This window comes from Rhipicephalus sanguineus, chromosome 5 (assembly GCF_013339695.2).
Source record: "Rhipicephalus sanguineus isolate Rsan-2018 chromosome 5, BIME_Rsan_1.4, whole genome shotgun sequence".
Taxonomy (NCBI): domain Eukaryota; kingdom Metazoa; phylum Arthropoda; class Arachnida; order Ixodida; family Ixodidae; genus Rhipicephalus; species Rhipicephalus sanguineus.
This window is the reverse complement of record NC_051180.1, coordinates 103158603-103185889: the sequence shown is the minus strand read 5'-3', so window position 1 is coordinate 103185889 and position 27287 is coordinate 103158603. Positions and strand designations below refer to the sequence as shown.

Here is a 27287-nt window from a genome sequence, read left to right as displayed (position 1 = left end):
GCTATCTTCCCCTGCTTCTGCAGCTTCTGAACCAGCTCGCCCGTAGGTAAATATTGCATTTTCGATGGAGGCAAAAATGTTTAAGGCCCGTGTACTTAGATTTAGGTGCATGTTAAAGAACCCCAGGTAGTCGAAATTTCCGGGGCCCTCCACTACGGCGTCTCTCATAATCATACCTTGGTTTTGGGACGTTAAACCCCACATATTATTATTAACGGCCGTAGGTATGCGAGATTCAAATTTTTAACTGTGACGGGCCGCTGATAATGACGCGCTTCAGAACAATATCTGCGAAACTCCAGTAAAATTTCAACGCGATAGCATTAGAGCTCGTTTTGCAGAAATTCCGGTGCCAGCGTCGTGTGAGCGAAAAATCGAGATCGATGCAAATAAATCCATAATAAAAATCTTCAGTTTGAGTGGGAATCGAACCCAGTTTTTCTGCATGGCAAGCAGATGTTGTAGAACAGAGCCACAACAGTGCATGAAAGCGTTTCGGAAAAAAAACACAATGGGCGAATGTCATGTAGTGCGAGGGGTCTCTTTAACGCATTCAATATTGAGTGGCAAAAGCCTAGAATCGCACGAGGCGTCAACACTTGCGAAATGGTCAACGAATGGGTATTTTAAAGGTTGTCTCATTAAAAAACGTTTAGTCATAATTAATCATCATTAGTAGCAGCATCAACAAAATGTGCAGCAGTGCAGATGCGCGTGTTGCCTTACGGATGTGTAGTGGGTTCTGAATGGAGATAGGGTCTCCAAAACAAACGTGATCAGGATCTGTTAAGTGCAGAGGTAGCTGTTGTGTCAGTAGTAGACAAATAATGTGCATATGATAATGCACATTTTGTATTATTGCTCGTCTACTTTCTTCTCCTCGCTGTCTTGCCGGCCTCGGCGGCCCCGCTTGGATTGGGGCAGAATGCTAGAGGCCCGTGTACTGTGCGATGTCAGGTCACGTTAAAAAACGCCAGATTGTCGAAATTTCCTGAGCCCTACAATTCGGCGTGCCTCCTATCATGCCGCGGTTATGAGCCCCTAAGCTTTGTACTGAGATTTGCAGAAAAATAATGATAGTTGTCTTGATTAATGCAACTCAATGGCCACATCAGGGAAGAGTGTAGTGCAAGACGCACTAGCGAGAGGCTTGCAGACAAGATAGTTACATGCAAGGTTGCCGTGTATATAGGTATGACGGCCAACTACTCGTAAGTATCTGCGGCATTTGCGATCCCAGTGCGACAGTAGTAGCAATTTTATTTTACAGTAGGTTATTAGGGCGAGAGTGGGTGTGTCCCCTAGTCCAGGGCCCCACTGGCCTGTACGGCTTGCGGGGCCTAATCGAGCAACTTGGCTTTCCAGATCCTTGCTCGCAAGCCTGACATCGTACTGCCTTTCAAATGAGTTTCTCTCTAGTAAGATAGAGATACTCAAACTTAAACCTTTACATGCAAAATATCAATCAATAACGAAATAATTTTTTCTGTGTTTTCAATCGATTTTTACTCATCCAAATGTTCTTCAAGCAAAGTTTCATAAACTTTGAAAAGTAATAAGGAATATACGCCGACCTCAACAATTTCGTTGATCTGCCAAAAGAAAGAGCAGGAAGCCGGTCAACTGACACTGTTGATCCCAGCGTGATCCGATCCTATTTATGGTGAAGCCTGCTCGAAAGAGTTGTTTCCACTTTCTAGGCACACCCTTTGATAGCTGATGTGCTCAAGAAACTCATCCTTTAATAATGACTGGAAGTAAGCATATGGGGAAAGCACCCCATCAGGAGCCACATGCATCTTTTTGGGAACTTGTATGTTCGCTATATGTTTTTTCTCAATCGTTCTTTTTTTCTTACATTTCATGACGCCCCCCCTTCTTTAGAAACACCTTCGTCATGTGGTTTATCGATCACAGGAGCTTTTCTTGGCTTTCATTGAAGGAATGCTGGTGTATGCCACCAAGGAACGTTTTCGGAGTCCATTACTGAAACCAACTGCATCGATCAGAACATATGAAGTCCTAGTTTACCTGTACGCACTATTCGGCCCCATGATTCTGAAGTAGTCTTCATCAAAATCTCATTACCCGAATGAAACGGAGCCAGCGCGATGCCCTTCGTTTCCCATCTGCTCCGTCGGTTAGCGCTGCGGTGATTCCTAAAACCAAAAAAAAAAACAAAAAATATCTACACTGCTTTCTCGCCACCATCTATGTTGTGCGAGTTGAAGATTTCATAAATACAGTGCATCAACATTCACAGAATTTCGGTAGACGGCAGCGAATCATGTACAACGACGAGCGCGCCATTTTACCACCATCTGGCAGATCAACAATTCTGTTGACCACCGTCACACACCACTGGTAACTCACCCAGCGTAATAAACCCTTAGAAAATCCTAATATTGCTTCCTAAGGCACCCTTCTACACAGAGACAAAAATGACAACTTGCTTACATACGTTAAACTGATTTCTCCGGCGACGCAAATGGCCGCAGCTCGCACGATCGGACGACGACGACGAAAAGCGCACGTTAGTCAAAGAAAAAACAGCTGGCGCCATTGGTTCCTTATTTTGTGAACTAAACGCTGGAGTCTAATTAAGGCTAAATTTAGCGAAGAAGGACTAAAGCTAAAATGTGTGTTGTTCGTGCAGCCTTTTTCTGAGGTCCACAATATTGTTGACTTGCCAGTTAAAGGGTTAATATTGAAACATGATGTCACGAATTAAACAATCGAAAACAAAGCGCGATGTAGAACGTTCAAATTCGCAGGTTACAAATGAACAATTTACTCTAAATAAAATTAGCACGAACTAAAATATTCAGTTTTCTACACGAATCCTTAATGTTTTTTAAGGATCATTAGCAAGTTTATTATCCTTCTGAAACACAGAAGCCACATATCACGGCACGTGAAACGCAAGCTGTTAAAGACAACGACGAAGACGACGCGTTCAGCTGTCGAGGTGCTGCCGGCCCTGGTGTGAAGCTCGACGTCGCAGCTTTACACGGCATGGCGCATGCACAGAAAGCTGCAGGCGACGGCATTCCCTCAGGGACCCCTTTATGCCCCTCGAACGACGAGGCGGAAAGTCCGTCGCTGTTGTGCCTGCTGAGGACCAAGCGGGACCTCGCCGATCTCGAGGTGAAACCCATACCCGGCGTGTTCGTCTCACCAGATGAAGATCACGCCACCAAGATTCACGCGCTCATGGTGGGTCCCAGCGGCACGCCCTACGAGGGCGGGTTTTTTCACTTCCTCATCGACTGCGGCGCCGACTATCCGATGCAGCCGCCAAGCGTCCGCCTTATGACCACCGATGCGGGTCGCGTCCAATTCAGCCCGCACATCTACAGCAACGGGATAATTCACCTGGGTGCGTCCTGGACACCAGTGCAGAGCATCGGCAGCTTGCTGGCTTCCATGTCGTCGCTGCTGCGAGCGGACGCCTACAGCGCGGGACATCTGTCAGATGAAACGTACCGGGAAGCCATGAGCCGTCACAATGCCTTGCTGCAGCACGAGACGTTGAGGGTCGCCGTGTGCGACATGGTGGAAGCGTGCCTCCAAGGCAATTCCGCGTACCCACGTGGTTTGGCGGAACTAGTTGTCCTGCAGAAGTTTGTAGGATATTACAACAGGTACAAGGAGATCATCGAGGCCAACCTTCACCTCAGCGGCAAAGAGATGAGGTCATTTGCAGGTTCTCTCAAAGGAACTTTCGACTACAGTGCACTGATGGCTCGGCTAGAGGACTTGCGTGAGCGACTGCAGCGCAAGTACGGCACCAACTCAAGTTCCAATGTCTAGGGCGTCCTGACGTAAAGCAAGCCGAAGTGCGTAACGGAACGCTTCTCTTTGCGAGAGGTTTAAAGAGAGTACCTTAGAAAAGCGTGCTGCGAAACTTGTTAATGGAAACTGCATCTGGTAACCTGCGACAAAATTAAATGTGCTGACCCTGATTTACTGTTTCGATGTTTTTGTCAATAATTGTGGTACTTAGTTGGCATATAACCGGGCCTTTCGTTCACTTGTAATTTACTTTGCATTGTCTGAGCAGATGATACGTGAAAAGTACAAGATGGCAGTATGTGCTTGGTCACCTAGGTGGTCAATAGAAGTATGGAGACGGCTAATGTCTAGCACGAAAAATTTAAAGCGTGAAAAAAAATCGAGAGGCGACCATGGCAAGCACTTAGTTTTAACTGAGGTTTATTTCGCAAACTACACATATAAGTATAAGTAGCGACAATTAGGAATCTGCGCAAGCAAAAGAAAAAACACCAGGCCTGCGCTGAAACCGCAGCACAGTCACAGCGAAAGCTGGAAGAGCGACGTTTCTAGAGCCGGTTGTAACCTCTCTTCGGGCTACTAATACAAGTTCCCGCTACGCCATAAATACAAGCAAGGTACCCACTACGCCATAAATCACAATTTTTGTGAAGTTGGGGAGCACCTTCTAAGCCATTATTCGTCATTCTGCGGAGAAGCGAGGTACCAGCTACACGTCTGTAAAGAATTATGCGCACTTTGTTGACGCGATGACTGATGACGATGAAGAATTATGGCTTAGCCCTTTGTAATGGGTTGGAAGCTTTAAACGGCCCACCAGTTATGCAATTTGCATTGGGTGAAGCCCGGTCGTTATTTCCCTCTCCCGCCATGCTGTATAACATACGTTGACGTGGGAGCGCGAGGGGGGAGGGGGGCGAAGAACTTTACTGAGACCCCGAGGAAATGGATCATGCTCTTATGGGCTTCCTTGGCAACCAATGCAAGTGCACTTGCGAGGAACCCACTACGCTATAAATCAATGTAATTTTTCAGAAGTAGGGAAGCAGGCACTGTGCCATTTTTCGTCATTCTACGGAGAGTCGTGGTACCTGCTAAACGCATGTAAGGCATTATTCGCTTTGTTGATGCTGTGCCTGATGACGATGAAGCATTATGGCGGAGCCCTTTGTAATGGGTTGGAAGCATTCAACAACCTACTCGTTGCGCAATTCGCATTGTGTGACGCCTGGTTACAGAATTCGCGTTGTGCGACTCTTGGTGCTCATTTTACTCTTCTACCACGCTATATTGCATATGTTAATGTGGTTCCTTCCCGACATGAAGCCTGTATAGGACCTTTTTGCAAAGCAGTTTGAAGCACCGGCATGGCTCAGAGGTTGAATGCTGGGCTCCCACGCAGAGGGCCCAGGTTCGAACCTCGTTCCATCCTGGAATATGTTTCCTTATTTCGTTTCTTATTTCGAGCGATAGTGGTTACGGACACCGGCGGCGGCGGCGGCTGGCGGCGGACAACTACGGCGCCAAAAACGGCCGCTGAAATGATCTCATAACCGCTTTCGCTGTAAAAAAATTGCAGGCGACCTCGATCCTTGACTTAGGTGTCGGGTAGCATAGAGTTTCCTGGTAGCGGCCAAAGAAAGGGGGCTCCTGGCCTACTAACCATCGTCGCCTCCCGCAATCGAAGAAACAAAAAAATCACAGCATATCCACGGAGTGAATGATGATGAGTGGACGAAGCTGCAGAGGTTCATCGGTAAACCGTGAATCTTCCGTGAATTCTGCCCAGTACATCATCACCGACGTGAGATCGGGCGCGTTTATACTAAAGGTTCGATGAGAGTTATGACGACTTGCAGCTCACTTTAGTTTTACATCTACGCTGTGAATTTTCATTGTTTAGAAAACCATTGCTTTAGAAAACATCTGGCGTCTTTCGTTAAGCAGCTGGCGTCTTATCGTTTTGCTTTAGAAACATCTGACGTTCTTTCGTTTTGCTTTTAGAAAACATCTGGCGTCTTTCGTTGGTTTATTTCATCAATCAACGGCGTTTTGAACAAAATTTTTATTGTTTAATCACGCACAGGAGAAATCTCACCAGGCACTACCTTGGAGGTAAACAATGGCTGCTAATGGGAATGAGAGACAGAAGAAGTCGGCTTTTAGCTAACACTTACACTTCTACTTCTACTAACGTTTCCTACTGGAACATGCCAATGGCTGCTAATGGGGAATGAGAGACAGAAGAATTCGGCTTTTAGTTAACGCGCACGCTGCGAATTTTTAATTGTTCAACAACGCACAGGAAAAATCTCCCACCGGCACCACCTTGGAGGTCAAGATCTGGTACTGGCGTTACGACTGGTTGCGTACTACTACGACTACGAGGGACGAACGGGTGCCGCCTTACGGAGCTTCGCCCCTAAAAGAAAATTCATTGGTTTCCAATGAATGCTTAGTCCTCCTCCTACAATATATACCACAGGGAACTCTGGCACTGCGATCGTTCAGCCACCATGGGTATGATGGGTAGTACGTGGATTTGCCTAATCTTCGTGCTTGCGGCTATGTTTTAGATGTGAAGCATCTTATGGCCGAGTTCAATCCGGTGGAGGTGCTGGTGGTGGTGTGCGGCGTGACCACCCTTACTGCGCATGCGCAAACCTTCTCCACTTTCCCTCTCCACTCCCCCTCTCCACTTTCCCTCTCCACATCACCTCTCCCCTTCCCTTTCCTCTTCCCTTGCCCTCTCATTTCCCTTTCCCACCCCTCTTCCCTGAGGGGAGGGAAGAGGGGGAGGGGAGAGAGGGAGAGAGGTCCCCTCCCCTGGAGAGGATAGAGGGGAGGGGACCTCCCCTCCCCACCCCTCCACCTCCCCTCCACTTCCACCTCCCCTCCCCTCTATCCGTAGGAGAGGATAGAGGGAAGGGGACGCGCATGCGCTCGAGCTCATCGCGGCGTTGCGCAGGAGAGAATTTCGGCATGTCTAGTCCGCGTTTCAGAGGAAGTGTGGAAAGGGGGAGGGGAGAGGGGAAGTGGATAGGGGTATGGGAGAGGGGTGTGGAGAGGGGAAGTGGGGAGGGGGAAAGGGGAGTGGGGTAGAGGACATGAGGAATTGTGAGGGGGAGTGGAGAGGAGGTGTGTGGATAGGTTATGCGCATGCGCATTAAGGGTGGTCACGCCGCACACCACCACCACCACCGGATTGAGCTCCGCCTTAAGATACTTCGCATCTAATACACTTTTTCTTGTCTCTTGTGTTCTCTAAACTTTTTCCTCAGACTGTATACTTTATCCGTTCTGAAGTTATGTTCCGCTAGTTCATAGATAATGGGTCTAGATTACCCCCGGTGTCACCGCGCAGATAATTACCCTATATGCACCCTCTTCTGAAATAGAGACTAGTCAACCTTGAGAAGCGAACCCGAAACAAATGAAATAAATAAAAACATTTAAGACGGTTCATCGACCACCGTAGATCAAGGGAGCACGAGGTCGAATTCCGCGGAATATGCAAGAAACGGGGCGCGAAGAAAAATTGGGTGGGCTGCGCAAAATAGCGTTTTTATCGCGCCTCGTATCATCTCTTGGCAGGCGGAACGCTGAAGTGAACAAAAATACCAAATAAAAAGCAAGCGTCAGCCTTTTCTAATCTTTTTTTTGACACTTCTACGCGCCTGCATCGCCCATCTTCCGATCACCTAGCATCCTGTGCACACACGCCCGATTCTAAGATTTATGCTGAACAAGGTGTGCTTTTTTTTCCTTTTTTTAGCAGCTTTTAGATGTTACTTGTGCTGGGAGAAAAAAGACAGGGGGGAAAAAGCGAGAAAGAAAAAAGTAGCGCAAAATATGAAGGTTAATAGAAGAAGTTTGACGGTGAGCGTAGTTATTTGCAGCGCCACAACCCGGGATTCAACAAAAACCTAAAGTATGGCCTCCGAGATTTTCTCGAAAACGAGACTCGAAACGAGATTTCACAATTTACGTTACATTTTGTAGCAATACGTAGCAATAGAAGCTAGATTTAAGAAACAAAGGAAAATCAATACAGCTTTAAAAGGTGACACTAAGAATAAAAACCCATCATCTACAGCTGCGATTCGAATCCGAGCCTTCTGAGTAGGAAGCGGGCATTCTACCCCTGCACCACTATGCCGGAGCCGCGCGCAACTCTTAAAACGACGGCACATCGCTTGGGCTTCACTTTCTGCACGTTGGTGCTGTGGCTGTTCCGAGCACTCCCCTGTCCTAGTACACTCTACTAAAGCTAAGTACATAGGCCTCAAACATTTTCGCATCTACCGAAAATGCAGCCGCCGCGGCCGGGACTCGATCCCGCGAACGGCAGGTCAGCAGTCGAGCACCATAACCACTAGATCACCCTGGCGGCTTTTCGTTCTTCATTGTGTGGATGTATAATAGAAAATTTGCAAATGTACAGAAGTATCTTAAGATACAATTGGGTGGGTGCCATAACCACTAGGCCACCGTGGCGGGGCGATTGGCCGGCTTAGACAGCGTTACAATCTAGGCGAAAGATAAGGGCCAATTCGTTCCCTGATGATCGGAAGTTTAAAAGTAAAATCACAATGACATGAATAGTGTGAGTGATGTCACGTGCTCTCTTTCGCATTTTGCTCTCCTTTCCACCGACGGCGCTCTCCGTCTTCGATTAGGGTGACCACGACACAGCCTGCACCTTGGTCACGGAGCGGGACAAGAAAATAGGAGTTTCATGGGAGCAATTTCACGTAATCTGGTTAGCTTTGTCTTGTATCCTCGCAGGCCTGGGGAAAAAAGCGCCCGGCACACAACAGTGCACAACACGCACGTGCCACTGAGAGCCGCCTTAAACGAAGCCCAGTAGAGTATCAAACTGAGATAAGAGAAAATGACGGGATCTTCTTCTCTCTTTTAACGGAAGAAAGATCGTTTTGTTTGGGTGCTTTAGGTGTGATGGCACTGCGGCAGCTAGTAATGATCACACATTTTAGTTTGAGCAGTACTCCGTATATATATATATATATATATATATATATATATATATATATAGGCATCGTCTTGCCACCGTTGAGGCGAGGCGGAATTCCCTAACGAAACGTGATGCTGCCGTCCCAGAGGTGGCTGTTTTTTGTGGCGCGGTGCGTTGCCTAGCGCCATTTCTTGCTCCTTCCGCAACATACAGGGGCAGAGGAAGTTACAACATTGCTAGCGCTAGCGTCATCACTTCAGAAACACGTGACTTCGTAGCCGAGGGGCGGTGCCTGATCTCTTAAATAGTCGCAGCAATCGTCGGCGTCGTGCATACGTGTTCACAGCAGCGATGGCGACAGGTGGTCCAGGCAAGTGGGGAGGGCCTGGACGTGGTGGAAGCCCTGGACGTGGTGGAGGCGGTGGAATTGCTGGACGTGGTGCAAGTCCTGGATGCAGTTGGGGCCCTGGACGCGGTGGAAGCCCTGCACGTGGTGGAAGCCCTGGAGGTGTTGGAAGTGCTGGGCGTGGTGCAAGTCCTGGATGCAGTTGGGGCCCTGCACGCGGTGGAAGCCCTGCACGCGGTGGAAGCCCTGGAGGTGGTGGAAGTGCTGGACGTGGTGCAAGTCCTGAATGCAGTTGGGGCCCTGGACGCGGTGGAAGCCCTGCACGTGGTGGAAGCCCTGGAGGTGTTGGAAGTGCTGGGACGTGGTGCAAGTCCTGGATGCAGTTGGGGCCCTGCACGCGGTGGAAGCCCTGGAGGTGGTGGAAGTGCTGGACGTGGTGCAAGTCCTGAATGCAGTTGGGGCCCTGGACGCGTTGGAGGTCTTGGACGCGGAGGCAGTCCTGGGCGCGGAGGACCACAGCGCGAAGAAGGTCCGTATGGACGACAACGTGAAGGCGGACAGCTCGGACCGCAACGCGGAGGCGGAAGGGGTGGCCCGCAGTGGCGAGGTAAGGCCACGCTTCACCATTTGATAACAATCAAACCTCTTAGTTGATTCATTACTCCGAAACGCGGATGCGTCGCTGGGGCACGCGGAGTGTTTCAGGACGACCTGGCTTGGTCACGGTGCATCGGTCTTCGCAACGTTTTACTTAGTGCATGTAGGTAATGGCATGGCGGTGGCATGTTTGGTTCCATGCCAGCGTACGGTATAATCGCTTTAACTTCCACTCGCTCGAAGTTGAAGACGTTCCCATTTCGGTTTCCAGTCTTCCCATCGCGCGTCATAGTCGCAGAGCCAGATAGCAGCATTATGACGTAACCGTGACCGATGCGAGTGTTTGAAAATATTCTCCACTAATCTGTCACTGGCAGTTCATATTTCAAAACACGACGCTTGCTGACGAAACCCGTGAAATCATGTGTAATGCGGACAACCCTTCTTCCATGGTATCCGTTGATATAGACATCGTCGCCTGCCCTCAGCTGAGTAAGCATTACAGATGAGGTATAGGGAATGCCAGGGCGTTGCGTCCTTGTAGCGCACGCAGTCTGCTTGAGTTTCCGTAAATGTGAAGGAGCTATTAAGTTCTCTAGAAGATTCCATTGTATGACTACGGCACAGCGCAGTTTACAGTTGTGCGTTTTTTTTTGTAGTTTTATCCAAGCGTTCGTTTGCGCAACCAACGCGGAGAATGTTCCTCAGTACAACAGACCGTAAAATACGGATCATGCGAGCGCCTGGAGAAATGGCCGTCTCGTTTACATCGGCCATGGCTCCTATTTCGGTCGTCTCAATCGCCTTTATTTTATTGTCTGACTTACGCCGCCATAGCCAACTTTTGCAACTTGGTAGAGTCCGTACAATCGGTCTGCTGAAAGATAAATTGTGGCTTTTTTCGCGCAAATACAGGTCAATGGTGTCCCGAAATTTATGCTGCGAACGTCGACGGGAGGCTCGTCATTTGTAGAAGCTTGAGAGAATTAACTACAGCGTGGTTTGAGTCGTGCATGTCCATAAAGCGGTAGAGCGAACCGGTTGCACAGGCTGCAGCATCTACCTCGCATTGACTGCAACGTTCCGATTGAGTTTGTATTATAGCTGATAGACCAAACGTGCGTATGATCATGCGGGGCATGATTTCGAGGTCCTCTGTATATTTTCGCAAATGGCTCAGTCTGACTCGAATGATTTCCCACTCGGGACAAGTAACTGACTGTGCCGTTGCGATGTCGATGTGAACCCCGCGGAATCAACTTAGTGTACGACGAAACAGAACCGCGCTACCTTGTCGCTTCTTTCTAAAGTTTATTCTGTGCGGTACACTGCCCATGTGCTTCAGTGCGAACGCTTGTGCGCAGGTCCACGTAGCCGCGGAACATTTCATAACGGTGGAAGTCGTGCCTTAGATTCCAGACCGTGGTGCCACATTTTGCATAGTGGACGAAATACAAGCAGACATACTAACCTCGTTTTCGCAGAGCTGGCGGATCAAGCTTCGATGATGCGGTGAAGCTAGCCAGATGTGCTGCTTATTAAGTGTTCGAAATGTAGCGTTGCATCTGTTAGGCGTTGCACGATACCTTATGCTTATCGTACTGAACAGGGCATATATATCGGCGTAGTCTTCCCCCATTCCGCCTTCACCCCGACGCATGCGCAATCTTTCCGTCTTGTGGGTGCTTCACAGTACAAGCCTTCATGGGATCATTCTGTGAGGTGGCTTCGGTAGCAGTGTCTCCTCTGGCCTCCGGTGTAACTCGTCGCTACCCCGCATACTAAAAAAAAAAAAACCGGGTACTCTCCTTGGGAACCAATCACTCTATCGTTAAGCCACGCCAGGATTTCAACCTTTTTCGGAATAAGACTTTCTGGACGTCGGGCGTCCAGCTTAGCGCTATCACTCTGACCACCTTGTACAGGTTTTCTACCGGGCATTTACCGCTATACAAACACCGCTTCCGACGTAGTATCGCACCAGGCGTCACGCCGTGTCGGTTTAATAGCTGTTGGGGGTTCTATGTCCCAAAACCGCGATTTGATTATAATGCTCACCGTGGCGGAGGCCTCTGGAAATTTCGACCAGCTGGGGTTCTTTAACGTGCAATCTAAGTCCTAAGAACACGGGCCTCGAGAATTTTCGCCTGCATCGGGAATGCAGCTGAGATGCGATGCAGTATCTGCTCAGTAATGAGTTTCTATATTAACCCTGCCCATCCGTTACAAGAGCTGAACCACGTGGTCGAAATTTCCAGAACCCTCCACTACTAGTGTGCCTCATAATCGTATCGCTGTTTTAGCCCGTACAACTCCATATGTTATCATTAGAGATCTGATGTGAAATTGCCATTTCGGGACGATACATCTCGCTGCAATCTGCAATAGTTTTCGTGCGTTTGTTGTACCCAGCCTAAATTCTTTTTCGACGACCGACGTATTCCCTGGTGGTGCTCCGTGTTGCGCATGCTAATGCTACACCAACGATCGTTGGGACGCGACCCTACGTAGCCCCGAACCGGAAGAACATAAATGGATAGGCCATCGGGCACGCGATGCGACCGAGCGGCTAGGCTTTTCGCTCTCGGCGGGAGAGGGGCCGGTTCGGGCTAGGCAACTAGCGCGACCTGAATAACCTCTATGGTTCTTGATGCCATATCCACATGTACAAAATCTGTCGCTGGTAGCGCTGCGAACTGTGCACGATAGTTGCGTAACGACTATCGACACGCGTTTGTTCTATTTCCGAATCGGTGCAGGCTGTTGTGATCGTCGCCGCATCATCTCCCAGTGTCTGTTCATTTTTAATCCCTTCTTGTCGCAACAATGTTGCTGCACATGCGCATTGCTGTATCCGTTTGATACCGTGTGCGGGCTTCTGTTTTTTGCGCACATTCTAACAGCGAAACACAATTTATTTTCTATCCAATCTTTATCGCAAGCTAGTCGTTGCTGTATGTTGAACTTGCCTTAACGCCGTACAGAAAGAGACTTGCTTTCAGCGCGGCAATTCCACGTGGGCCTTTCTATTACAGATAACTGCACGATACCAACGGCAGTCTTCTCGTTCCTATAACCACACGACCACCATGTAATGCCATCCATTGCTGTTGATAAGGTACAGGGGGAAAGGTTCCGGGGAATGTCGTAAACTTCAATAGCGTGCTAGACTGTGTTCTATGGTTGATCTTCATGGTAAAAACAGCGCGAAAAGACTGCAACAGGAGATTTGATGCAGTAATGCTTTCGTTTGGGCCAGTTGGTGCAAACTTGTAACTTGACTTGACGTGTAACTACACAGGATCAGCGCCTGTCCTGTATCGTTCTTTGTCTGCTGTTTCCGTCTTTTCGCGCTGCTTTTGACTTGTATACTTATTCACATCGATTTGAGAAATGGCCCACCGAAGGACGTTAAACTCCCACGCTTTCCACCACTTCTAGGCTTGCGTAACCTCGATACGCTACCTACCCCATGCCTTTGGAAAATTGCAGCCCCACCTGCTTAGAGTAACAGAGCTGAGCTAGTTGGTAAATATTCATTCTAAAAAGACAGGGCGTGCGTCCGTGTGTGCACGTCCTGTCTTTTTAGAATGAATATTCACCTGCTAGTCTTGGCTGCTGCGCATCCACATCGCACATAGAGAAACCTAAGCTGCAACAGCACTGCTGCTTTGGCCTGAGCTCTTTCGAAATGATCTAAGCACGGCCCTGTATGGAGCATAGCCCTGCATGCACTATCCCAGCTTGAAAAATTCGTTTACGAAGTCTCTCGTTATTACGTAACGGATCGCATAACGCGCACCTGTCGACGTACAATGCGCTGTGGTATTGTTGACGCTGATAGCCGTGTTATATGCTAGGTCCTTACCCACTTAACTGCTTAACACATACTTTAAATGCGCCGTTATGCATACGCACTTTAAGTACTTCAGTACAAGTACTCTCTGATCATCCTTATAGTCGCTTCGCACAAATCGCCTTCGCGCAAATTTTCAGTTAACTGCTATCAAACTTACGTCAGATGTGCAGTGATCCTTTCTTTTGTTGCTTTTGAAATCATTGCGTTTCACTTATGCTCTTCCCATTCAGTTCGTCGATGACGCCAAGTGCATACATGAACACTTCGGTGTCAGTGCTAACACTTAACCTGTTGGCTCAAAATACGCGCCCTGGTTCGAGCATACTGGTGCTTTTTACCGGAGACGTCATGGTTGGGCGTGCTTCTGCGCTGGGTCACTTGCAAACGCATGCTTTCATTCACTTTCCCAGTTTTGAATCAGGATTGCGCGAATTTCTTTAATGCGTCGCGTCTTGACGAGAACGCGAAGTCATCAGAACGTACATGCATATGCCGGGGCGCTGCACCTGGCCGAGCCCATAGTCATCGCGCACGAACCCATTCCTCGTACTAAATAATTCGGACGTCTTTTCGCATTTTCAAAACGTGGGTCGCATTGCGCACTCGATGAATAACCAGATACATGTTGGTGTCGATGCGAAACAGCGCATGCGGGTTAAGGGTCGGCTTTGTTTGTAGCTTCATGCGTGATCACTTCGATAACATCGGCGCACAGGTTGACAATTTCGGCCCTTCACACGCCACGCATCTGTTTCCTATTTGGCCGCACTTACTCGTTGTGTGGGGGTGCCTTCTAAAGCCAACCTTCAGTTTCTTCGCCATGCCATTTTTGCATGTCTTGAAAACCACAATCTACCATTTGCTTTACGGAGATTCAACACGTTTGCTTAGTTTTATGGCCACGAGCACGAAACTTCGTGAAGCACAGCGACTCAGTGTCCCACAGGGGGAGTTCCCGTTCGATTCACTGCCTGTGTGATGTGCTTGGAACATCCGAGCAGCAGGTGATGCAGATCCTCGCTGTCGTGGCCGCACGAAGATTGCGACGACGGCGCACACTGAATTCGGAATAACAAGCGCTTTGTGTGAGCAGTTCAGTCTTAGGCGATGCATGATTGTCGATACGCCGTGAGAGCTGAGGGTTTAATTTGCAGTCAAGGTTATGGCCAACAGCGTGTAAGGTGTGACATATCCGTATCGAGTTTGACGCTGAAGTCCACCAAATAGTGATCATTGCCGTCTGAAAACCAGGTGGACAAACGCAATTCACGTTTCAGTCATCGTAATATGCGGTGTATGTGGCATTGTGATATGAGAATGAGACGGGGTTTGGGAATACTGGATGCGCGACTTTTGCCAACTCATCTGCAATTTCGTTTGATTCCGCAGTGAATGGGAACCCACTGAAATACTACCACTCATTTCTTGGTCGCGATCAACAATGTTTGCTAATGTATGGTCCCAAGTATACCGTATCTAGTTTCACGTTGACGTCAGCCAAATCGCGATCTGGGGGAGCCTGAACGCGATTAAGTGACCTCGTAGATCACCATATATGGCCCGGGTCAGCCCTGGTCGCGATCAAGTGCCCCTGTGACACCGGTATGATACGTTGCGCGATTGAACGGCGCAGCATGGTTATTGTCTTTGAACGTCTTCCACTAGCCGCACAAGTAAATTCAAGCGCGTCTCTTAGACTAAAGCAACCGCTGCTACGAATTACGTTGAGCATCGCTCCATGTGCGTAAGCAAGTGGGCGCCAGTGTGCGCGTGGATTTCTTCGCTCCTTTACAATCTTCTTCAGGCGTAAATATCACGTGAATGTTCCATCGTTATGGCTATGAAGTGTCCTTCGACCACTACGTACTCTTTCTGGATGTCTGTACGCCCTGTTCATACCGTTTGAGAACCATATATTCGCACTCATCGTGAAAGTTTACGCGGCTAGTGCGCAGTTTATCTATTGCATTGACGTGTCATGTGTATGCGCACCCCGTATTTTTTTTTTTCGTCTCTTAATATTCTCTTAAGCTTGGCAATCGTGCAACGGCTTTTTTGTTTATTTTCACTCATACTTTAGCGCTCGTTAGAGAGTATCAGCCACACTCTGGTCTACTACTTGTACACGGCGAGATTTAGATGACCTTAGCTCTTTCATTAGCGCGAATTCTGGATCTAGCATGCATCTAAGCATTGCAAAAGCCTGATAATTGTTCGAGTTTGAAAGATTAGTATTTCAGCAACCCGTGATGAAGCACCGAGGGCTAGGACGCGTAGCCAGTTTTCAGGGTATGGGAAATATGTTCGCGCGTGTTTGCAGTTGTGCCTGTGTAGATGAAATTGAAAAAAAAAAATTCACACGGTTTTAACCCCCTGGCTATGCCAATGCTGCGTCGCGTCATGGGGAGCGGTGTCGTGGAACACAGATGTCTGTAGTCCAGTCTCGTCATGAATCCCCACACCACCGAGGGCTATGCCAGGACACGCCCGTCACCAGATCGGAAAAAAGCCGGTGGGTACTGAGTCACGCTCTATCCCTTAAGTGGTTGTATAGTACGCAGTCGTACGCTCTGCCGCTTAACTACCGCTGCGGTTGTGAAAACGTTCGTGGTAGCTTCGTCTTTAGGCCGCCTACTTCCTTTCTCTTTCTGCTCTGAATTTGTTTTAGTTTTTCGTCGTATTTCAGCGTACCTGAAGCGCAAGCGTGAGAGTTCAACCGTGCCTGTCGTATTCATGGAACTCGATACGACAGGCATAGGCAGCAAGAGACTCGTAGACTATTTTCTATATAACAAAAAGGAAACGAGGCAGAGCAATGTGAAATCCAACGGTTACACATGCAAATGAAACACGGTATAACGGTAGTCTCTCACGAGGCCGGTGCAGGAAGGCATAGCGAAAATGTTGTGTAGCTTGGGTTATATATGGCGAGCGATTCTGCATGCTCGGCGTTCCTGTGGCAAGTGCTACGACAGGTGGTTGGAACTGTGACTAGTCATGATATCGGCCCCCGGAGAACAGCCAATTTGAAGCTGCGAACGCTGAATCATTCTAAGTAGTTCCTTATCAAAACTTCTGATGTTACGACGTTTCACAGGGCATAAGCAAAGCGTACAAAACTCACGGATTCAAACGCATCTTTTAAAACAATGGTTGGTGTGTGATTGCTTCGTGTCGCGACGAATCTCTCTAAAGATAAATGTTGACTCGGATGTACACGTTCTAGTCGAAATTAAGCCGACATGACCTGGGCTGAAGACGGTAGAAACGAAAGTTATTTGCGTTACTTAGCCCTAAATTGTCCTTTTTCAATCAGTGATTCGCCTAAAGCCGCGGTATCTATGTAGATTTTGTTCATGAAAATTTGTTACTATTTTCGCGCATTTCTTGCCAACTTCACTAATTATTTTTTTTGTAAAATTGGAAGATAATAACGAACTCTTTTTATAGGTTGGTTCTAGTCGAAATCTCAAGTAACGTCTGTGTCTGCCGCTATTGAGAATTTTCTTCGTGGGTCGACTTCATGAAGTAATGATCGCTTAAGATACAGCAACTGACCAGAATGCTACTGTAGTCATGAAAACGACAATGCGCAAAGTACGCTAACGAAAGGGAAAAAAAACTTAAAAGAAGCAACTATCGAGTTTGGGCACTCAGTCTCACATTACAGAAATTACTTGGTCCGTGGCCTGAAAAGCATCTTCAGCAAAAGGCGAACATCTTCCTAAAAGACTTTTTAGTCGAGTAGATAAGCGTTTGTGATGAACTACGAGTTGCTGTAAACAAAGTTAGTGCGTATACTGTGGGCAGATTTAGGAATGCGTGCGTGCGAACGTTCTATTGAAATGTGAACTCTTGCAAGCGAACTGCACATTGCCATGTAATTCTTACAATTTTTTACAGCTTGCTGTTTGTTTTTTCTTCAATTGTTGATTTTTGATGTTGCGCGACTTTTCTTTTTTCGCTTCAGAACTCGTAGAAATGGAGTCGCCGAGGTGATGTAAACCTCAACCTCTCCCCAGTAAACCAGTTAGAACAGAACAAAACATTTTGTTTTACAGCGAAAACTGTTATATCACAAAAGCCGTTTTTGTCGCTGTAGTTGTCCGCCGCCGGTGACTGTAACCGCTATCGCGCGAAATACAAAAAAGAACGAAATAACAAATGTCCCGGATGGAACCGGGTTCGAACCGGGTAATGGCGCAGTGGATGATTTATGGCGTAGCGGGTACCTTGCTAGTATACTTGTATTAGCAGCCCCAAGAGAGTTTACAACGGGCTCTAGCAATGCCGCTCTTCCAGCATTCGCTGTGACTGTGCTGCGTTTTCCGCGCAGGCCGGGCGTTTTCATTTTTTATCCTTTACATTTTGTGTATTGTCGGCAAGATCCATTATTGCGTTGAACTCGCAGGTTCTGGAACGCAAACACAGCTACCTCCTGCTGAAGACGATGTGTCTCTCCAGAAGTGTGCACGGGAGTCCTGGAAGCCTTCTAGCGAGATATCGCTGCGCACGAACTACTTCCAGGTCGAACCACTAAGCGGTGTTGTATACCATTATGACGTGGAAATCGGCCGCATATACGAGACCGAGCCTTCCAGCGACACTAAGCCGCGGGGCCTCAGCACACGGGTCAAGCGTCTCGTCATAGGTGCCCTTCAGCAGTCCTCGGCGTTCAAAAACTACTTGCTAGTGTTTGATGGCAAAAAAAACATCTACACGAGTCAGGAATTGCCATCGAAAGAAGTTGCATACCCCGTAAACATCGACGAGAAAAGCAAGCAGGACTTCTCCGTCACACTCAAGCTCGCATCCAGGCTAGACATGAGCGAGCTGAAGAATCCCTTCGACTCCGATGTACATCAAAAACATATTCAGGCACTCGATATCGTAATAAGGCACGCAGCACGCCAGACGCACGTACCTGTGGGGCGCTACTTCTTCGAGGCACCGAAGCAACCTACCGATCCAGGTGGATTAGCCGATGTGTGGCGCGGATACTACACAAGCATTCGGCCCTGTCAGAGTGCGCCGATGCTAAATGTTGACTTTACTGCGATGCCTTTCTGCCGTTCAATGGACCTACTTCAGTTCGCAGAGAAGGTCATAAAGGAAGCGGGTGCGAGCACTCCGTGGGACCACATTGTGTTGTCGAAGGAGCTCAAGGGTTTGCAAGTGTACACTGAACACTTGAACTACAGACGGTTTTACAGAGTGGTAAACGTTAGTGAAAACAGTGCTGAACGTCAAAGTTTGAAGAAGGGAACTACGGTTGCCCAATACTTTAAGGACCACCACAAAAGCCTTCAAATTCAACCAGACCTGCCATGCATACAATGCGAAGGTGAAGATCAATATCTACCACTGGATGCATGTCACATTCAAGCACAGCCGTACAAGCATAAGCCCACCAAAGAAAAAGCCGAGGACATAGCTCGCCAAATGCAGGCCTCAATGTCGGTTCAACTCTATTGAAAAAAATGCTACACAACTTTTCTCGACAGTCCAAATTTATTTCAAAGAGTTCAAGATGGAATTTATCCAGAAACTGGTAAAGGTCAACGGTCACATTCTCCGGCCTCCATCTATTAAGTTCTCGAGTAGTTCGCAAATTCCAGAGGACGGCGCGTGGTCCATACCTGAAGGCGATCACTTTTTCGAAGCCAAGAAGGAATATCGATTTCACAGTGCTGGCGCTCAACTGCAAAATGGACGATGAAGAACTACGCGCAGCAGTTTCCCTATTCGAAAGATATCGCCGAATCCCTTGGCGTTGAACTGAGTCGTGAGGGTATTCAATCTGTGTGCACCAAAAGTACGGACCTTTCACAGGAGCTCTCTGATGCTTTGAAAGAAGCTTCGGAAAAAGTGAAAAAAGGTTTTGTCCTTGTTGTTCTGGGAGATGCTTCTCTCTATGCGGCCGTCAAAGCTGAGGCAGAACTAAAGGTACGAAGTCTAGGAGTCATGACTCAATGCGTGCAAGAAAGAAAGCTACAAACACTAAAACGGCAAGGTTCATTGTGGAAAAACATCTGCCTGAAGGTCAATGCTAAGCTTGGCGGCTGCAACAACACTCTCCAGAGCGTAGAGAGCGAGCCGTTCTTTAAAGATGCCATCTTCATCGGTATTGATGTGAATCATCCTGCCCCTGGGGACAAGTGAGTACTCGTTTGTTTTCCAGCCTTCCTATTTTCATTAGTACTCACGCGGACCGAAAATTGATTGCAATCCAGTCTGTAACTCAATGTGATGAACAAAAAAAAAGTAGATTGGGGCATGAATACATCCAAGCAATATCTCAGCTACTTAACGACGTGGGTACTCCTCGTTAACCTATAGCTACAACAAGACTTCTGTTCCTCTTACTGCTGTCGTATTTATAGTCTTCATGAGAACAGATATTTCACATCTTTGTTCTCATACAATTGCCACATCGACACACACCACACTGGGTACACAAGCTGTTCAAGATATCGCATGCTACGTGCTCAAGTTTCTGTTTGCGACCTGCAGGCCCGATGGACTGAATGGAAGCACGAACTTACAGTATTCAATATTTTATGCAGCCACAAGCCGTCCATTGCTGCATGCGTCGCTAGTATGGACAAATACGCATTCCGATACCGCGCTCGGGTTGCAGTCCAGATGGACGTTGATAAACCTGTGGCACGCAAGGAAGTCGTGACGGACCTGGAGGTCAGTAAATATTTCTCGTATGTCGTTCGGTGATTCACTTACCATAGTTATTCCTTTTTGTGTGCCAATCATTGGAGGTGGCGACGAGAGTGCGATGCAGATTTATATTACATAGCAACGTCGTGAATCCTGCGCACAGGCGATTTTACGCTTCACAAGTTGAAACGGAGCACTACTTTATGTTCCTTTCAGCGCAGGTTCTCACTGCATGCCTGTCGTATCTTCCAATCGGTTGATGTTTTAAACAGCGGAGCTATTTTTGGTCGACCCGGCGCCGTCGTAAAGCTTAGCGCTGGAGGCTGGCATATCGTGCGCAACAGCAGCTCTCGCAACGTTGCTTACGTTCCAGCTCAACCATGGTGGTAATACGCGCTCTGGGCGGGTGCACTCCTAACAAAAAATATAGTGGTACCTACTACACAGGTAGCAAACGTGACAAGCATTTACTACGTCAATGTAACTGAAGGTAGTAACTGCCAAGTTGGTAACCTTACTACCACGACACTTGCTACTTACAGTTACAACCTACAAGGAAGTAGCAATAGAAAGTAACTTTACAACGCTGACAAACCAAAATAAAAAGTGACAGTAGGACATGGTATCTTCATTTGATTAACCCTAGCAAATACACTACACAATGACATCCTCCGATGTCTGCGAACACGCACACCATATCATGGCTTCTACACGATACTCCAAAAGCCACCCAAAGGTCCTTCTTTGGGGTAGCATACACTGTACAGATGAGCTAACAATGAACTCGATTTACATTTTACGTTTTGGACCCGGCTTTTTGTACCTCAGTGCTTGCATATACGTGTGCGATGACGTAGCATAAAACTGTTTTAAACAAAATATGAAAAACTTAGCCAGAAAATAACTAAGAATTGCAGCATAATATACCACAGCCGATAGCGGCAGTAACGTTTACTAACTCGTCACGTACGCCAGTAGTAACCTTCAGTAACTCTGACACGCCAAGTACTAGCGGCAATATTTACTACCTCAAATCGTTAGCGAAAGGTAGTAAACGTGTCAAGGAGTAGTAGCTGCTGCATTTACTGAATGCACAATTACGTGAATGAGCATATCTTCCCGCGGCATACACATGTCTTAACCTGAAGAATAAAGGAACCCTTAGAGAAACCTAGTCGGAACATGGCTGTCAAGAAGAGTGGAAAGGTGTTCCCCATATATCTTAACATAGTGTCGAATAAGGAGCAATGATACAACACAGAAGCACTTAGAAAAAGACCTACAAAACAGACATTCTTGGACTTGCAGCACACACACAAACACGCCCACAAAGGCAATAGTTTGACGAAAGGGGGCATCATCTTCGCTATTTCGACGCCTTTCACAAGGAGCTAGCTGCATTTTTGGACAACTCTGTTGCTCATATCGTTATTCGAATATTGTGCGCATACCGTGATTGATCTTATCCGAAATCGTTGTTTGGTGCCTAAATGTTTTGTAAGTTGATTCACGTGGCGCCTGGCGCTGCCCAGCTCGGTATACTTATGTTCGGCTGTGCTAAGGAACTAAATGTCGCTGTGGTCCGTAGCGCCTGTGTGTCCATTATGTTATTTGTACGCTACGCTCGACAGTTGCCTTAAAGATGTACCAACCAAACCCACTTTGTCACCCTCGGCTTCATCTGTACTTGAACATTTCGTCCTCCTGAAAGCTAGACACTTCGGTGTAATTGTATGACCCTGTAACAAACCCTCTTAGGTAACACGAAGGGGTCTGCCGTTAATATATAGCACACTAAGCTTCCTTTCCACAAGCTGGAATAAACCATTAGCGCTTCACACCACAAAATTCAGATTGCAGCACCGTAACACTCTACAGGTATATCTTGCTGAAGGACTGTAAAAAAAAAAAATTTGGAAGCGCACTTGTCACCCTTTGAGACTCGCTGTTGCGGTGAATGCAACCCTGGCACCGGGTTCCTTCATGTTCGAAAACGAGCTCGGCAGTTTATTTTTGTTAGTATGAAAAGCAAAATATGCCAGATGAAAAATTTCCGCATGATATGAAATAGAGCAACAGATAAGACACACGACAAAGTGCAGAGCCATCTTTGAGAATGCACACAGACTAAACGAGCTTGCTCACCGCGGTACAGGAGGCGCACCGTAGCCACGACAGAACTACTAAAACAAGAAATGCGAACATACGGGAGATTACGGCAACATCTAAAAGAAAAAAAAAGCAGTTGCGTGTTACTACTTTAACGAGAAATAACTGATGCGCAGTACAATTTACGCAAGCCATATTACCACTCGGGAATCTGAATCCTTCGAGTTGCTCAAACAACGCCAAGTATCATCGGCATCAAGCCTACGCTTCGGACATTTACGTGAAGAGTGTGCAGGCGTTGTAATAGGGACAACATTCGATAGGGACTGCAGGTCACTCCCAATGAGATTCGTAGCAATGTTCTTCCATACCAACATCACTTAAACAACAAAGTTCCTAATTGTCATGAGCTCCCTCCTTCGCTCGAACAAAGTGTTCCGAACTTTTACGTGCCATAAGTGAGACGGAAAGGCGGGCTAGCTGGTTTGCATGCATTTTCCATCTAAATGCGCGCACTAAACGACGGCAACACGACCATGATATAAGGACAAAAAAAAATGCAAACTCCAGCTGATCCGTATTCAGTTCGTCGTCGTATAGCGTGCGGCATTTAGATCGAGCATTTTGCGTGCATAGTACAAAAAACACTCGCATCAACCACATTTACTTTCTCTCACCCTATGTAGGTCTGAGTGTTCACTGATACAGACTTGTGTGCGCACGTAATACATTCTCGCTGTGCTAAAAAAATGTCGGAGGCTTGTTCTGCGGCCGCCTTCATTTCAATTTTGCCTCCTGCAGGACATGGTACTAGGCCTCCTGAATTCCTACGAGAGCGACCATGGCCAGCAGAACCGTCCAGGGAGGATAATAGTCTACAGGGATGGAGTCAGCGAGGGTCAGTTCAAAGAAGTGAAAGCTAAGGAGGTCGCGGCACTCAGGACAGCGTGCATGCGAATGGATCCCGCGTACAAACCCTCAGTGACATTCATCGTCGTGCAAAAGCGGCACCACACTCGTTTTCAGCCTCTTCACGAAGACCAACCGGTGGACCTAAACGTTCCTCCCGGCACGACCGTCGATAACAAGGTCACCCACCCGGAAAACACAAACTTCTTCCTCTGCAGCCACCAAGGCCTGCTGGGAACGAGCAAGCCTTCGCATTACCACATTCTCTGCAACGACTCCGATGACAAGCTTGGCAAGTTGCAGAAGCTCACATACGACCTGTGTCATCTGGTGGCGCGCTGCACCCGCAGCGTGAGCACTCCGGCACCGGTCTACTATGCCCACCTGGCTGCCTTCCGGGCCAAGAACCACATAGAAGGCTCCCGTCTCGATCGTAGCGCGTCTGCACAACAATATAAAGATGCAGTGCAGGTGCACGAAGAGATCGCGAACAAAATGTACTTCGTGTGACTGCCTCGATGAATGAGGGGGTGCTTAGAAGAGAACCTCACCTGACGCAACGTGCAAATTTCTGCACAGAGGAACTTTAGTGACTCTACAAAATTTTAGGCCAATAAACTGTTTTTATCTCCTGTCACTTTTCTGTCTTCAAGACTCGAATACTTTGCCTGAATGCGCAGGGCATATAGCACCACTTTTGCGACAAGCGCTGAACGTCTATAAGGGGTTAACACGGATATGTTTCATTGTCGTTCGAATGCTGATCTCCACTGCGGTATCCAGCCTAGGCTGCCTTGTTCTGCCGGAACACCAGAAAAAGGAAGGCTCGTACAACAGCGCTGACTTGCAAGAAAGATTCATTCAACACCGCGCAATATATATGCGCAGTCCAAAACGAAAAAAAAAAAGAACGTAAAAATGGCAAAGCAAGATGACTTAAATGAACTATCACTGCACACCATGCTCACTGCCCGTACAGCCGTGTGAGAGAATAAATTTTCCTGCCTGTCAAGGCAACTGAAGATCTGCTCGCTAATCTGGGTTAGACTGGGCAGCGGGAGCGTGAGGAGCCCTTCAGTTGCCTTGGCATGGAAACTAATTATCTCTCAGATGTATGTAAGTGCAATGAGCATGGTTTGCAGTGATAGTTTGTTCTATCACATGTTTTTCATTTTGTTTTCTTTCTTTTTGTTTTAGACTGCGCATATATACTGCGCGGTGTTGACGAACAAACATTTTTGTAAGCCAGCGCAGTTGTGTGGGTCTTCGTTTTTCTGTTGTTCCGTCTTTTGTGCTGTTTTATTTCCGCTATGTCGTACCACCAGGCCCAAGCAACCACTTTAGAGATAAATATCCTTGCGCATAGGTTCAGGCGTACAATAAATAGAAGTATTTAGTGCGCAATGTATAGCTTTCCGTTGAAGTGAGCCTGAAAATAATTGTTTATAATGTGCTTACACACGAAGGCCCAGTGGGTGAATTGCGAGCTCTTCGAAGATTTCCCGGGCACGGCAATCACGATATCGGCGCAATATTCGCGTCTTTCCAAAACTGGGAGTACAGCCACATTTTTCATTTCGTGTGGCGCCACATTCGGTCACCATGAGTTGAAACGTAACCGTGCAACGAACTGCATATTTGAGCATTGGAATCGACATTTCAGTCATTCTGCGGAGCAGTATTATGCTTCTCGAACCCTGACGTCAAATGAAACTTTGCCCCAACCTGAAGGGGGAAGTCTTCGAACGCCTATGCACGTCGCTTTTGCAGCCAACAACTGCACAACGACGTCCTTAGCGATCTTTCCCAGGAATGAGCCAGATAATGAAAAATTGGCTATATTGCATTGTAGCGTAAAACACGTCTAAGTTTTTTTTAAATGCGAAGCATTTCTTAGCGAACCTCTGTCACTTTGAGCGTTTCTATCTATCTATCTATCTATCTATCTATCTATCTAGCCGCCTACGTCTGGGTCCTCTCGTCATCGCCTCCTTAACTTGGTGTAGACCAAAATTAGCATGGGAGGGTAAAAGGATTTGACGAATATCACTGTGTGGTCATGACATGAATAACGTGAAAATCCTGTCGCGTGCGTCGTCACACTTTCCTCCAGACACGTGTGGCACATACCAGTTTACCACCGGTTGCGGTGTACGAGTATGCGCCACAGGTGATTGACAGTTTAAATCTACCCAGGAACGGCGAGAACAGACATCGGTAATTTAAATGCGAGAGTGTTAAGAAAAACTGACATCGGCAGCGTTGACCCGACGAATGGAAATAATAAAAATCAGGATCCAAGCGAGAATCGAACCCAAGCATTCTGCGTGGCAATCGGGCATTCTACCACAAAGCCACGCCAGGTCTACAAACTGGTTTGGAAAAACAGCCTATGCAGGCGTAATGGCGGTACAACGTCAGTTGTGGTTGTGGTGCTGGGTATCTGATTTTACAAGAAAGCAATAAACACGCTATGTAGTCCTACAATACAGGCGTCATATCAGATTAACGTCCGTCATTCCAGTGTTGGCTCCGCTTTTATAGCAGTCTATTAGACTGCATAACATGTGTATTCCTATGATTCAGCAGGCTATATTGAAACATTGCTCGGCCCCGGAGGAATACATTAACGAAAGTTACGTATGATATTCACATCATCGCAGCGTAACGTGCACTTAGTCCGCCAGAACGACGCAGTGTCCTCTTCATTTCTTACGAGGCTCGGCGATGACCTCATTCTGACCGAGGATGATGACAGATTGATTGGCAGCCGCTTTATATACTAGGCTACGTAGGTCACATACGCCCAGGTAGGCTACGAATACGACAAGCGCCATCCACTCACGTTGGTCTACGTAGCCCTATCCTGGCCTACCAGCCTCAACGGCCTAAACCTCACCAACGCGATGGGTGACTTCAGATTCCGATATGTCGCCGGCGCTATGGACAGACAATTTGTCGAGGAAATGACCGAGGCATCCACGATTTCTAACAGCTGTACTATAACTCATACTTCACTACACATGGACCCCTCGCCACCGTGATCGCGACCGGATCCGATAACAAGTTATGACCAGCGTCTAGTGCTCACTGATCACGGTGATGATGACCTTGTTCAAGAACTGTTAGGAACCCCTTCCACACATGCACACGGGTTCGTGAAACGTGCGTCCTTTCTCCACGATAACGAACAAGCACTACATATCAGCTTACCGCTTCTGGTGTTACTAATACCCACGTTGCCGTTGGCAGCGTTACCCAACTGTAAACAACTGGTTTATAACACATATGCGACAGTTCAGCATATATATGTGCGTATAAAATTTATATAAATCTTTAGCATCATTTCGTAGCGTTTCGCTCAGTAAAAAAATACGCCACAGTAACCTTCCCGCCGCATGCTTCGCATAACATCGACTCCCACGGTACGTGGGATCTGCCGAATTTTTTCAGTTTAGGAACATTTCTAATCAAAATTGGTCAAGTGCCAGTCTAAGCATCCGTTTAGAAAAATGCGTGCCGAATCAAACAGGACTCGTATCCTGGGAGGGCAGGGTTCTGTTTGGTGTCGCAGAAGTTTGTTGCCAGACTGAGACGCGCGAAGCGGCTCGTGGGTCGCGCCCCAGTGACACGGGCACACCACGGACGCTGGCAAAATATTGAGAAGGGCGAAGCGGCTCGTGGGTTACGTGCGCCCCAATGACACGGGCATACCACGGACTTCTGCGACACCAAACAGAACCCTGCCTCCTGGGAGTCCTTGAATAGACGTGAACTCCATTCACTTTCAACCAATCACCGTGCTCCGCGAATACCGCGTGGCCAAAAGAACCAACGCAGCAGTGCTGCCAACCTGCGGAGCCACTTTTTCCCTCTCTGGAGTGAAAAATTCCCTAGATTTCCCTAGATTTTCGTGGAGAGCGGTTTTTTGAAGACTAATATGTTTGTGCTGTGGAAAGCGACTTCAAAGTTCACTTTTATGACGTAATGGTGCATTCGTTTGAAAGTATTCCCACACACACACC

At 47.5% G+C, this 27287-nt stretch overlaps 2 protein-coding genes across 2 annotated transcripts in view; both read left to right on the top strand.

Annotated features, from left to right (window-relative positions):
- The first annotated feature begins 3015 nt into the window (after positions 1-3015).
- LOC119394882 (ubiquitin-conjugating enzyme E2 Z) lies at positions 3016-3813 on the top strand. Its single transcript, XM_037662183.1, has one exon. It carries the CDS (start codon positions 3016-3018, stop codon positions 3811-3813), a length of 798 nt encoding a protein of 265 aa, XP_037518111.1.
- A 4579-nt stretch (positions 3814-8392) lies between these two features.
- LOC119394060 (protein argonaute-2) overlaps positions 8393-27287 on the top strand; it is a 63501-nt gene continuing 44606 nt past the window's right edge. The window contains exons 1-3 of the mRNA XM_049416007.1: positions 8393-8401; positions 9117-9723; positions 17984-18675. Coding sequence (XP_049271964.1) covers positions 8393-8401; positions 9117-9723; positions 17984-18675 — 1308 coding nt within the window. The remainder of the gene's footprint in view (positions 8402-9116; positions 9724-17983; positions 18676-27287) is intronic.